Genomic DNA, 14,034 nt, shown 5'->3' on the forward strand with positions numbered 1-14,034 from the left:
TGGACCATGCTTCCAATCAAAGTACAAATTGTACTAATCTTGACGTGAATGGCTGGACTCTAAGGCAACTTCATGTGTTCAACATGGTTACCATGCAGCTCTTTTGCATTGTGAGGAGGCAGGTATTGTGTTTGGCTCAGCCTCCAGCAGCAACCAGCTGTTTGGCTTAAATGGCTCACCCAAGAAAGCCCCTTTAAACAGCTGATCCATGCAGTTTATGGCCATTCCAATGGGAGAACTAGACAAGCTGTAGCTTCCTCCACCCTTTGTGATCACTCTTTTCACTAGACAGCTTGTGAGTTTAAGAACTAGTAGGTGCTCCAAATAGTTCCACTACTGTAACATATGAACTGCATGCATGCAAAAGGCCCAAATTGATGGATTAGCCACGGTCTAACTAACATCCGTTGAAACACTGGCCGATTAGAAACTCAACTGCTTCGTTAGTGGGTGCACCACTCTGTGGAAGGCAGTACTCTTGGAAGGTGACCTAGCACCTCCTGTACTCTCAGGCGCCAAGAACATTTCTTTGTACAGAGGCTTTTGACTAAGGGGATTTGATGTTTTTAAGTTTTTAGTCATTTGTTTGTGGACCAAGGACTGTTTTTATGAGGATCCTTTCAGGCTGCTAAATGTTGTGTTGTTTTTAATACTCTGGCTAGTTTTCTATGGTTTATTAATGATCTTTATGTTCTTTAACAATTTGGTCACGTTTAACATTCTCAGCTACCTTGAGCAGCTCTATGAAAAAGAGGCATAAAAATTGCCTAAATAAATGCAGCACACATTGAACCAAGACAGTAATAATTTTTCCACACTAGCACACATTAAATAAGGAAACTAGAGATTTATTTAAACAAAATGTAACTGCCACAAATGAAAACTAAACAGATTAAATCCACTGATTTGACTCAAGAGACCGTTAGGGGTTTAAATTAATCTGGTGAACTCTCACATCATTTTTTTTGTTGTTGTTGGTTTGGTCAAATGAAATGGAGCCTTGACAACAAAATGTTGAACCCTGATAGTCTTCTGTAAAGAGGTACAGAATCTTAACATCTGAACAGCAAAAGTCAGTGTCCTGTGGTCCGCCGCTTTGCAAAGGATACATTTTCATTGTTTCAGCCAACTCTCAGGGGAGGAGCCACAAGTACAACTCCATCTCCTCTGACAAACAGCATTGGGATATTCCGCTTGGTAGACTGTGGAAGAAAAACAATGTACAGACTGTATCAAAGGAGGTAAGCAAGTGTAAAAATAAACTCTGTTGCAATCCAGCAGTGTAATTCTGAATATACAAGGTTTTGTGGAAATAAATCCAAACTGAAAAAGCTTAAATATAGCAACTGTTTTCACTGTACAGTGACACACTGTACCTCCTGCTGATTATAATTTGTTTGCTATTCCCAGCATCAAGGCACTACAATGATCTCTAACGAGAAGGACAAGGTTAGAATTTAAATTCTAACACTGTGTTTCTGAAACAGCATTTACGCTTTTAGAAAGCTATGTTTTGTTTTAAAAATGGGGAAAGGTCTTACTTTATAAATCTCTTCATAGGTTTCTTCATCAATCTCTATTGTTGTCACAGTCTCTTCAACATCACCCAGAATCATATTTAAGTGCTGGTCATAAGCCTGTAGAAGTGAAAGTAGTTAAAAATAATGATGATTGCTATTGATAAGGCCAACAGCAAGATTTAATTCTTTAATTAAAGATTTAATTTAATCCCAAAAGCTATAGATCCAGAATCTCCACTTGCACTGTACTATATTTTCCCAGCATATTCCCCACCACCACTCCTGGAAAATATGGGCTCAACACAAATGAAAATGGCCCTGTGCTTGAAGAAAAGTTGGTTTTTATATCCTTCTTTACTCTAAGAATTCTCAAAGCAGCTTACAATCACCTTCCCTCCCCATAACAAGCACCTTGTGAGGTACATGGAGCTGAGAGAGTTCTGACAGAATTGTAACTGACCAAATGTCACACAGCTGGCTTCATGTGGAGGAGTGGGGAATCAAATCCGGTTCTCCCGAATAGTGTTCACCGCTATAAACCACTGCACCATGTTGGCTCTTGAAGATCAATTGAATATACACACGTAGGAATAAGGCCCATTGTGGAAAAAAAATACAATGGGCTATAGAAAGAGACAGTGAGTGAGTGCCCCCCCCTGCTGTCCTCCCACCCACCCAAAGTGAAGGCATTCATTTCCCACAACCACCTCAAGGGGAGCTGATCTCTGCCATCTGGAGAGCAGTTGTAATTCTAAGTGATCTCCAGCCCTAACCTGGAGATTGGCAACAATGGTTCCCCAGCAGCAAATGACATTGTAGCTGTCTGAGTTCCCATCCTTCCTCAAACCCCACTCTCCAGGCCCCACCCCTTAAATATCCAGGAATTTCCTAACTTGGAGTTGGCAACCCTATATCCTTCCCTTTATCTGCACCTCTGACTTCAGCTTTCCATTGCCTTCCCCCTCCCTGCAGCCTCTATATAGGAAAAGCATAGTCTTTTTCCACAGTTGGGGGAGGGGAGGAAGCAGTTTACATCATTCTCCTCTGACCCTTTGATCTGAACAACAACCCTGCGAGGCAGGTTAGGCTGGAAGTCTGACTGGTCCAAAATCATCCAGTCAGCTTGCACAGCCAGAACCTGTGTCTGGCAGACCCCGCTCTGAAGCCTTAACTTCTATGCCCTCCTCAAGCTCCACCACAGAATCTCCAGGGACTTCCCACCAACTTGGAACTAGCAGCCATAGTCAGCACTGGGCCCAATAAGTTCTGCTTCAGAGTCCTGTAGTGATACCTTTCAGACCAACAGTCTGTCTCTGATAATGTTGTTGGTCTTAAGCAGCCTGCTTATCTATCCACCCTGCAAAGCAGCCATTTTCTCCAGGGGAAGTGATCTTTGCCATCTGGATATTAGTTGTAATTCTGAGTGATCTCCAGTCCTCACCTGGAATTTTGCAACAATGGCTCCCCAGGAGGAAATTGACGGTTTGGAGTCTATGGCACTGTACCTGTCTGAGGGCCCGCCTTTTTAAACCCCACCCTTTCCAGGTTCCACCCTTTAAATCTCTAGGAATTTCCCACCCTGGAACCGGCAACCCTATCTCCTTCTAAGCCAACCATCCTGGGGCAAGGCTGAGGGAAGGAGGGAGAGAGGGAGTAACAGGAAAGAGGCAGGAAAGACAATGCCCTCTGAGGAAACATTCCCAGCAGTTCCAGGCTCCTGGCTATTTCAGCGACCTTCAGAGGCTGTGTGTGCTGGGAGGCTCTGTGGGCTGTTGACAGGACACAGAGGTCTGTTGTCAGCAGTGGCCATGATGCCTTTTGTGAGGCTGCAGTAGAGTGGCAGGCCTTTCTGAGGCTGGATGTCAGAGAAGACAGAGAGAAGCATCAGAGATGTGTCTGTCTCTGAGGTAAGACTGTTTTGATGGTTTGTTCAACATTCCTGGGCCTGCAGTGGGCAGGGGAGTCAGCCAATGGGAGGCCAGAGATGGTGACAGACACTTCATTAGCCAATAGTTGATACCTCACATCCAACCAACAAGGAAGCTGGAATTTGCCACTGTGAAAGGGAAATGTATGAAATATATATGTGTGTGTGTGTGTGTACACACACACCCTACAGCTGAAAATGAATTACATCATTTATATTTCATGCATTCTTTATCAAATCTAATCACTCAATTAGTAGCTCTTCCAAATGAGTACCAATGAGTTTGCATTTACTAGGACAAGAAAAGGAGGACAAACTGTAAACAGTATCATAGCTAGTATCATAATGCCCCTGTATAAATCGATGGTGCGGTCTCATTTGGGGTACTGTGTGCAATTCTGGTCACCGCACCTCTATAAGGATATTATAGCATTGGAAAAAGTCCAGAAAAGGGCAACTAGAATTATTAAAGGTTTGGAACACTTTCCCTATGAAGAAAGGTTAAAACGCTTGGGGCTCTTTAACTTGGAGAAACATTGACTGCGGGGTGACATGATAGAGGTTTACAAGATTATGCATGGGATGGAGAAAGTAGAGAAAGAAGTACTTTTCTCCCTTTCTCACAATACTCATGGGCATTCAATGAAATTGCTGAGCAGTCAGGTTAAAATGGATAAAAGGAAGTACTTCTTCACCCAAAGGGTGATTAACACGTGGAATTCACTGCCACAGGAGGTGGCGGCGGCTACAAGCATAGCCAGCTTCAAGAGGGGATTGGATAAAAATATGGAGCAGAGGTCCATCAGTGGCTATTAGCCACAGAGTGTGTGTGTGTATATATTTTGGCCACTGTGTAATACAGAGTGTTAGACTGGATGGGCCACTGGCCTGATCCAACATGGCTTCTCTTATGTTCTTATGTTTTTAAAAGATAATGAAAACTACCCCTCAGGTTTTCAAAAACTTGACAAAAGTGACAAAACTGGGAAACTTAAAGCACATTTTAAAAAACAGTTTACTCTTCATCGAAGAGCATGCCAGCTGCACCCCTGAGTGGATAGCCAAGGCCAGCCTGTTCTTGTCAGCTCTCAGAAGCTAAGCAGGGTCATTCCTGGCCAGCACTTGGATGGGAAACCTCCAAGGAGAGACCTTGTAAATAGGTACTATGCAAATTGCTGGGGAAAAATGCATGGATATTTGGACAGGAGTACTCTACTTAGACAGAAACACTCTATTTAGAAACATTTTCCCTGTTCATGAAGCATTAACATATTTAGTCCTTCAGTGATAGCACTTCTCAAACCACACTACTATTTCTAGATTTACCACTTCAAAGAAAAACTCTAATCATATTCTCCAAACCTTTTGTTCCACAGCTGTTCTGTTGGCCTTCAACAACTCTGTATTGCTTTTTAAAAGGCCAAATGAAGTGGTACATTTGAGATCCATTATTGGATCCCAGTTTCCCTTAAGAGTGGCAGGGCCCAATGTGAATCAAGGCTATGTTGTTTCTCTGCCTCGGGTGTTTCTACTACAAAGAGCACACCCTGTAATAAATCAGTAATTCTCACCCACCAGTACATCTAAAAGCAGCTTTGGAAGGCACGATTTTTGGCCACCTGGAACCACACCACAGTAACATTGAGACCAGACTACTGTAATGTACTGTACATTGAGACTAGATTACTGTGATGCATTGCACACAGCATCTTTTTCAGGCAAACAGTGGACACAATGACTCTCCCAAGAGGGTTTCAACAGCTAAGGTAAACTGGACTGTTAACTTCACTGTATTTTAGGAACTATAGACTTTGCTCTAGAAGCATCTACATGAATTCTGTTACCTAAGCCACCTTTTTAATAATAGCAGAGCAGAATAATCATATACTGATTCAAAATGTTTTCCAGCACCCCTATACAGCTTTACTTACGTGTAATCTGCCTCGAAGTTCTCTATCATTCCTCATTTTCACATATATTCGCTCATCAAGACTGAGTCTGATGAGATCCAAAGGCTCTTCTACGGTATTGGTAGTTTGTTGCTATAAGAGAAGAGGAGTCATGTAGGCAACAGATAACCTTTATTATAAGGGAAAGAGCCACTGTAATAAACATAAATGCTATTGGTTTTGTTGTACATTATTCAGCTATGAAGAAACAACTAATTTCAAAAACATTGTAGTGGGAAGGAATAAAAGCTAACTGGCACACTGAATTGCAGAAACATTAAAAGTTTAGGCTTTGATCTTGTATAGAGTTAGGGAAATCTACTGTGCAATACTACAAGTAGTTACTAAACCTAAAATTTGATCTGGAGCAACTCTGTGTGCGATTGTCAAGCAACCTGCATGTAAATTACAGTCTTGTCCCTGTCACTTTCGCTAACTTTCAGCTCATTTGTTAAAATTGCCCTAACAATAAAGATCATTGAACTCAGAGCAGATTCAAACTGCCAATTTTCTTACATCATTAAAAACATAATAACTCAAGAGAACATTCCACATGGATAATGGTTTAAGTACCTTGGTTTCTTTGCATCTGATAAATTGTTTTTAATGTCTGCTCCAGAGATGGAAGATTTCTATACTACTGGGCTACACTAGACAGATCTCCAAAACCATCTTTTCTCACAAAAAACAATGATTTTTCAAGAGGCCCAAAATAAAACCTGTCTTGTCTAGCAATAAAAGCATTATAGTCAAGGAATCCATACACTTCAGCATTAATTAATAGGGTCACCATAAACTGGAAGAAACTTGAAGACACTTAACATACAAACAGCATGGTGCAATGGTTAGAGTGTCAGATTAGGATCTGGGAAAACCAGGTTCAACTCTCCCTCTGCCAGTGAAACTTACTGGGTGACTCTGGACCAGTCACACACACTCAGCCTACCATATCTCACAGGATTGTTGTGATAGAAGCAAGGAGGAGGCAAACATAAGATATAATCCACTTTGGGTCATCCACTGTGGGAAGGGAAGGGAATAAATAATAATATAAAGACAAATTTTAAAAGTATATGTAAGTTTTTAAAGAGATGCACTATTCAAGTGGGGATGTCTCAATTCCTTAAACTCAAGTTCTATATTACAGAAAGTGTTTTATTTACTGAAAAAGTTGAAGACTGCAACATTTAATGTTAGAATCATAGAGCTGGAAGGGACTCCCAGAGTCATCTAGTCCAACCCTCTGCACAATGCAGGAAATTCACAAATACCTCCCCCTAAAATCACAGGATCAGCATTGCTGTCAGATGGCCATCTAGCCTCTGTTTAAAAACCTCCAAGGAAGGAGAGCCCACCATCTCCCAAGGAAGCCTATTCCACTGAGGAATCGCTCTGTTAATAATTAATAACTACATAGTCTAAATACTTAACTGACAGCCATAGACCAGGTGGGCAGTCATGTTAGTCCATACCAGTAGAATAGCTGGTCCACAGTAATGGCACCTTTAAGACCAACAAAGTTGTATTCAAAGTACAAGCTTTCATGTGCATCTGAGGAAACATCTGTGCACACAAAAGCTCATTCCTTGAACAAAACTTTCTTGTTCTTAGATGTGCCACCGGGCTTTTTCAGCCATGGCGGGGGGGGGGGGGGGGCGAATCATGGATACAAGAAGAATAAGTTAACCACTCATCAGAGATTCCCAGCGCAAGTTATACCACTAAAAACAAAATGTAGCCCTTTTTATCCTACTGTTTCTCAAGCGATTCAGGATAGCTTACATCACTCTTTCCATCATGTTACAGCATCACAACAATCTTACAGAGCAGGGTATGCTGAGAGCATGAGACTGACCCAAGGCAAGCTTCAACATCCGTTGGGTAATTGAACCCGGAACCTAATTCAGCACTCATATCATGCCACCAGATCTTAAACAGCAAAACGAGGCACAGGGCTAAAAGAAGAGCATTCCCCCCCCCCCTTTCAGCCAAAGCATCCGTCGCAACACTCAGAAAATCTTAATATGCAGCCCAAACAGAAGAGACAAACTAATTGAACGTTCAGACCCATACTAATAACGCTCCATAAAACCGCCACTGCACAAGCGATCTCCACGCCTTATTTACCTGATCCACTTCGTCCGCCATTTTTCAAAGCCATCCCCAATTTTTCCTCGCGAGATTTTAATGCCCTGGTGGTGGCGCGTGCGCATAGTCGAGCTGCAACTGTAGTTGCAGAAATGATCTTGTGATCGGTTAGCCCCGCGCCCGTAAAGCACCTGGCTACTGACATAAAAATAACAGTTATGTTGTTTTAGTCCTTTCACAATTGAAAATGCTTTCAGGCGTATATTCAGGCGCGTTCAGATATACACAAGAAGACTGATTTGTTGCATGGATGGACGACCATCTCCCGGATAAAATGCAAACTTGTCTGTCAAGTTTCACCTGATCATGGGTGCCTTACGGTGAAGTCACTTGTTACATTCAGTTGTTTAGTATTCAAGATGGATTCATAGGTATACTTGAAGGATGCGTGAACTGACTCTAGTGGGAAGCTGGCGAGGTGATGTGATTATGTAGTGGTTAGGTTAGTGCAGGGCCTTTTTTGTAGAAAAAGGCCAGCAGGAACTCATTTGCCTGACATCACCATTGTTTCACATGGCTTTTTTGTAGAAAAAGCCCATCGGGAGCTCTTTTGCATATTAGGCCACACCCCTTGATGCCTAGCCAGCTGGAAATGCATTCCTGCTCAAAAAAGCCCTGGGTTAGTGGTAGTGTAGGCTAGTGGTAAGGTAAGTTCTGTTCACAACCTGAGTTTGTTCCCAGCGGAAGCTGGGTTCAGGTAGGCGACTCGAGGTTGACTCAGCCTTCCATCCTTCCAAGGTGGGTAAAATGAGTACCCAGCTTGCTGGGGGGAAAGTGTAGATGACTGGGGAAGGCAATGGCAAACCACCCGGTAAAAAGTCTGTCATGAAAACGTGAAAGCAGTGTTACCTCAGAGTTGGAAACAACTGGTGCTTGCATAGAGGACTACCTGTACCTTTTTTACTTTAATTGGTGATTGCAGTTGTCAAATGATATGCCAACCAAGCCCTGGGTGAAGTATAGCATATGCAGTCAGGTATGCATTTACATCCTTAAGGTGTATGTTGATCCACCAATACAACTCTCATAATGAATGGAACTTTATTCCAATTTCAGCTCTTAACAATTTTTGATGTGGTAAAATGAGTACCCAGCTTGCTGGGGAGAAAGTGTAGGTGACTAGGGAAGGCAATGGCAAACCACCCCGTAAAAAGTCTGCTGTGAAAACGTTGTGAAAGCAATGTCACCCCAGAGTCAGAAACGACTGGTGCTTGCACAGGGGACCTTTCCTTTTCCTATTAAGATCGATTCAGGTGGGTAGCTGTGTTGGTCTGAAGCAGCAGAGTTGAGTCCAGTGGCACCTTTTAAGACCAAGAAAGTTTAATTCTCAGGTATAAGCTTTTGTGTGCATGCATATGAAAGCTTATATCCAGCATTAAACAATATGGTACTAAGTAGGCCAGTCAGTTTGTTCTAGGAAATGAAACTGTATTTGAAGAAGTGGGTTCAAACCCTCAACGTTTATGCTACAATAAATGTGCCTTCAGTGTGCTGTAGGACCCATGAATTGTTCAAAACGTGTTATGTAACGTAGGTGAAGACGATCTGCTAGTCGCAGCTCTTGTGAAATGTGCTAGTCGAGGCGCATTGCTCTATCCAGAGAAATAAAGGGCTGCTGAACAAGAGAAGTTCAGCCTTCCTTAACCTTAAGTGAAGTAAGTGTGGTTTTACTAGACTTCTGCTGTCCTTAATGTTTTAAATGTTTTAATTATTTTAACTGTTTAAATGCTTAAACCCTATTTATGTGGGATTCTATGTTGTGAGCTGCCCTGAGCCACTTGCTGGGAAGGGTGGGATATAAATCATAAAATAAATAAATAAATAAACTTTGCCTACTAGGGGTAGATTCAGATAGGTGTCTGAAGTGTGTATGCGCTCAAAAACTTATACCCAGAATCAGGGGTGGAACTCCTTTGCATATTAGGGCACACCCCCTTGATGTAGCCAATCCTCCAAGAGCTTACAAAAAAGAGCCTTGTAAGCTCTTGGAGGATTGGCTACATCAGGGAGGTGTGGCCTCATATGCAAAGGAGCTCCTGCTAGAATTCCACCTCTGTCCAGAATTAAAGTTTCTTTGCCAGCCATTTATCTTATCTTGGGGGGGGGGAGGAGGTGTATGGAAAGAGTGGAGGCAACTGATACCACCAACTGCAGAATTAGAGTTTGTTTTTAAATTGTGATATTATTTTATTATGTGAATCTGATTTTAACCCTGTATTATTGACTGTTGTTACCAGCTTAGAGCCTATTTGGAAAAGAGCGGGCTATAAATATAAATAAATAAATAAAAATTAAAGGTTCCACTGGGCTCATCCTTACTAGGGAGTTAGTCTTACTGAACGGTGTGGGTTACTTTCGAGTAGGCATGTTTAGGATGGCTCATTAGCCGGCTGCCGCAAAAGAAAACCATCAAGAACCTTGCGCGACTAGGAGTTTCAGCATAAACGTCCGCGGATTGGCACCCACGCGGGTTCTAGCGCACATGTATGTCTGTGTTTGCTTGCCAGGATATGAGAGTTCGCTTTTTAAACATATTCTAGGGCTGCCGCTTGTTTCTGAATGATACTCTCTTCAGACCCGGCACGGAAGGGACGTCAGGAAGGAGGAGCGAGGAGAGAAGCGCCGAAGTGCCTGACGGCTGCACGGCCGGCCCCTTTGTTTTGCATCCCGTGGGTTGTAGCGAGGAAGGGAGACAAGTGCGGCCGGCCCCGGCATCTTGCAGTAAGCCTCTAGCTGTGCGTCTAGCCACGGCCCTCTCCCGATCCCGCGCTAGCCGGAGCCCGTGGCTTTTTCCCGCCTTCGCGTGGCTTCCTTTGTGTTGCAACCACCACGCCTGCTCTGGGCAGGTGGCGGCGGCGGCGGCGGCATGGGCAGAAAGCGCAAAGACGGCCTGCCGCAGGAGGGGCCGCGCAAGAAAGTCAGGGGGCAAGCAGCTGAGTCCGCCTCGGCTCCTCCGGCAGCTCCGGAGCAGGAACAAGAAGGTAAGTGAGTCAAGAGACTCGCGGGCCACCGACTTGTTGCCGGCACTTGCATAAGCAATCCCGGCAGTGCTTGCATAAACGCAATCCCGGCAGTGCTTGCATAAGCGCAATACGATCAAAGCATTCCCAGGGAACCAGCAAAGTTCAGGATGAGCTTTCATTACAGCATCTTTTGGCACCTTCACCCTGGGGGACGTTTCATTTTCCGGGGCACTTCTCTGTCATTGAATCATTTCTCTTACCAGGCAATGTGTAAAGCAGAAAGTGGAAGGTTGCTTGGAAAGAAGGTGCCCCCAGTGGTATTGCAACTGTCGACAATAGTAATGTGGACTTCTTTTAACTATGCCTCCTCACTTGCATAGTTCGATTTCATTTGTCTTGCAAACTTTTCTCTGCTAGTCCTTGAAGAAAGATCGAGTCGTATAGCTTTGAGAATGAGCTCCCTTCCTGTGCCCATGGCCTGTGATTTTTATTATTGTTTAAACAGAAGCCACTATGATGTAATGGTTAGAGTGTCAGACTAGGATCTGGGAGACCCAAATTTGAATCCCCACTCTGCCGTAGAAGCTTGTTTGGGTGACATTGGGCTAGTCACACACTCTTAACCTGACCTACTTCACAGGGTTGTTGTGAGGATAAAATGGAGGAGAGTGATGTAAGCTGTTTGAGTCACTGGAGGAAAAGGTGGGGTATAAGTGAAGTAATTCTTTCTTAACACTGATGTCCTTACCTTTTGTACAGACTGGACTAATGAATTCTTATATTACTGCTCTTTTTACAAATTTAAAGGGTTCTTCTCACTGCTTTCGCAATGAAGTGTTGCTTATCTGGATCACAGTGTTTCAGGCCTTGCTGTCAGTGGGACGTGCAATCAGAGAAATATCTTCAAGATTGCTTTCTATAATGTACTGATATCGGAGACATTCAGATGGCAACATGCTTTGTTAGCGAGTACATCACAAAGACAACATGGCGGGTCTGGGTCCCCTGTTATATACATTTTCCGGAACAACCTTCTTCCTGGTCAGGTCCAATCCTGGCCAGTTAAACTTCCTGCCACTGATCATCATAGGCGGGCTGCGTTCGTCCCTTACAGACACTGCCCACAGGTGCGCTGTGCTGTACTTCCTGGGACGAACACCAGACACAACACTCCTCCCCCCCTAGTTCAAGATACATAGTCTTTCAAATGAGTGGGCAGCTGCTGTTCTCTGAGCGACCGCCGAGGTTCGATCTGGGGAGATGGGGCTGCTGCCTGGGGTTCTGTAATCGCTGGTTCCTCGCTTTGGACCGTGGGCGGCAGAGCGTTGTCTCGATCCTGCGGAGGTATCTCCCCCGCCCTGTACGGTTCCTCTGCCAGCAACCCCGGTGAGCTCAGCAGGGTTGCTTTTTGTGGCGGCCCCGTACTCTCCCCATTCCCCACTCCCCCTGGCCCTGCTGGTTCCTCTGGCAGGGTGCGGCGGCGGAGTTGGTCTATGTGTCTGCGGAGGAGCTGCCCCCCTTCCGACGAGACCTGAGCTGGTATCCACTCCGGCCCGCTCGTGAAGTTCTTAGCATAGACTGGATCCCCCGGAAAGAACCCCCTAGTAGCCTCCCTGATCTTGGGGGAGCTGCGGAGGTCCGGAACTCAATCGGGGTGTAACCTATCTAGCTGGGAGGTTAACTGCCTGCCCATGAGTAACTCGGCAGGACTTACACCCGTAGCCGAGTTGGGGTTGATCCTGTTCCCAAACAGGAAGGCGGACAGTCGGTGGTCCCAATCCCCTTGAACTGTGCGACCCAGGGCCTCCTTGGTTGTGTGAACCATGCGCTCCGCTTGGCCGTTAGTGGCTGGGTGAAAGGGAGCGGACCGTATGTAGTAGATGAGGTACCTATTCAGGAATTCCTGGAACTCCCGGGAGGTAAACGTGGTGCTGTTGTCAGTCACTACGGTGTCAGGGATTTTGTGGGTGCAAAAAAACCTTCGTAAGGCTCTGACTGTGGTTGCGGTGGAGGTGGAAGCAACTGGGATGACCTCCAGCCATTTCATGTAAGCATCCACCAAAATAAAGAATATTTGCCGCTGGTATGGACCCCCAAAGTCTAAGTGTAGCCAGGACCACGGCACCCGATTGGATTCCCAGCGGTGAACAGGGGCGCCGGGTAGATTCGGCTGGGACTCTTGGCAGGGCGGTCACCTCTTAACCCACCCCTCAATCTCTTCATCCATTCCCGGCCACCATACATAGTTCCGTGCCAAAGCTTTTATACGCACTATCCCCGGGTGTGTCTCGTGCAAGGCTTTGAGCACTTGCTTCCGGAGTGGGGGAGGGACCACCACTCTGCTGCCCCAAAGAATACACCTTTTGTGTAAGGAGAGTTCTTCCCGGCGGGAAACAAACGGTCTGAATGCAGCGTCCAATTTGCCCATGGGCCAACCCTTCCCCACCCAGTCCGAAACGTGTGCAAGGATGTGGTCTCTGCCCGTGGACCTCGCTACCACCGCTGTGTGGAGGGGCTGCTCCGGCAGAGACTCCAGGAGCATCACATGGTGGGCTGGGGCCAGATCTGGGTCCATCTGCGGCACCGGAAGGCAGCTGAGGGCATCTGCGTGGCCCATTGTCTTGCTGGGGCAGTAGACGAGCTTGTGGGTGTATGAGTTGAGGAACTCCTTCCACCACACAGGATCTATGGTGTCTGGCGGTCTGGGGTGAGTAGGCCGAGCAATGGTGAATCATGGAAATCATGAAGCGCCTACCATACAGGTAGTCATTGAATTTGTATATGCTTGCCACGATTGCCAATGCCTCCTTATCTATTTGGGCGTAGTTGCACTCAGCCTGGGTCAAAGTGCGAGAGTAATAGGCCACGGGGACCTCTCTCCTGTCCGGGACTTGGTCGCCCAGGACGGTGCCCACTCTGTAAGGGGAAGCATCACATGCTAAAATCACGGGGAAGGACTTGTCAAAATGGTGGAGTACCTCATTTGAAACCAAGATGTCCTTGACCACCTGGAAGGCCGCGGCCTGCTTTTTCCCCCAGACCCATAGTGCGCCTTTATCTAGGAGTCTGCGTATGGGTTCGGCCAGGGCTGCTTTGTGGGGCAAAAATGAGTGGTAAAAGTTCAGGAGCCCCAAAAAACTCTGTAGCTCCGCCCTGCAAGTGGGGGCTGGGACCTGTACTATCACCCTGGTCTTGTCGGCCGTTGGGTGAATACCTGTGGTGTCCACCGCAAACCCCAGGAACTCCACCCTTGGCACCCCAAGCGAGCACTTCTCCCGCTTCACCTTGAGACCCACATTCTGGAAACAGCGGAGCACCTCTCGAAGGCGGCAGCAGAACTCGTCGGGTGCCGCTATCAAAATGTCATCGAAAAGGGTTGTACTCCAGGAATCCCTTTAAGGAGAGAGTCCATTAAGCTTTGGAAAATTCCCGGAGCCACGCTGACCCCAAATTGTAGCCTCCACACCTTGAAAGCCCCCTGGTGCGTAACGATAGTCTGAGCCTCAGCCATTTGCTCATCCGCCAGA

General features: G+C 45.7%; 2 protein-coding genes across 2 annotated transcripts in view; one reads left to right on the forward strand and one right to left on the reverse strand.

Moving 5' to 3' along the window:
* Window positions 1-827: 827 nt before the first annotated feature.
* Window positions 828-7,828, reverse strand: LSM3 (LSM3 homolog, U6 small nuclear RNA and mRNA degradation associated). The gene is made up of 4 exons (XM_060239656.1): window positions 7,524-7,828; window positions 5,379-5,489; window positions 1,542-1,637; window positions 828-1,202 (listed from the first exon to the last, which is right to left on the reverse strand). The coding sequence occupies exons 1-4, from the start codon at window positions 7,542-7,544 to the stop codon at window positions 1,122-1,124; spliced, it is 309 nt and encodes a 102-aa protein (XP_060095639.1). The 5' UTR covers window positions 7,545-7,828; the 3' UTR covers window positions 828-1,121.
* Window positions 7,829-9,968: 2,140 nt separating this feature from the next.
* XPC (XPC complex subunit, DNA damage recognition and repair factor) overlaps window positions 9,969-14,034 on the forward strand; it is a 28,031-nt gene continuing 23,965 nt past the window's right edge. Inside the window, exon 1 of the mRNA XM_060239657.1 lies at window positions 9,969-10,525. Within this exon, the coding sequence (XP_060095640.1) occupies window positions 10,411-10,525 (115 nt within the window). The 5' untranslated portion in view covers window positions 9,969-10,410. The remainder of the gene's footprint in view (window positions 10,526-14,034) is intronic.

The sequence above is a fragment of the Heteronotia binoei genome, chromosome 5, assembly GCF_032191835.1.
Source record: "Heteronotia binoei isolate CCM8104 ecotype False Entrance Well chromosome 5, APGP_CSIRO_Hbin_v1, whole genome shotgun sequence".
Lineage (NCBI taxonomy): Eukaryota > Metazoa > Chordata > Lepidosauria > Squamata > Gekkonidae > Heteronotia > Heteronotia binoei.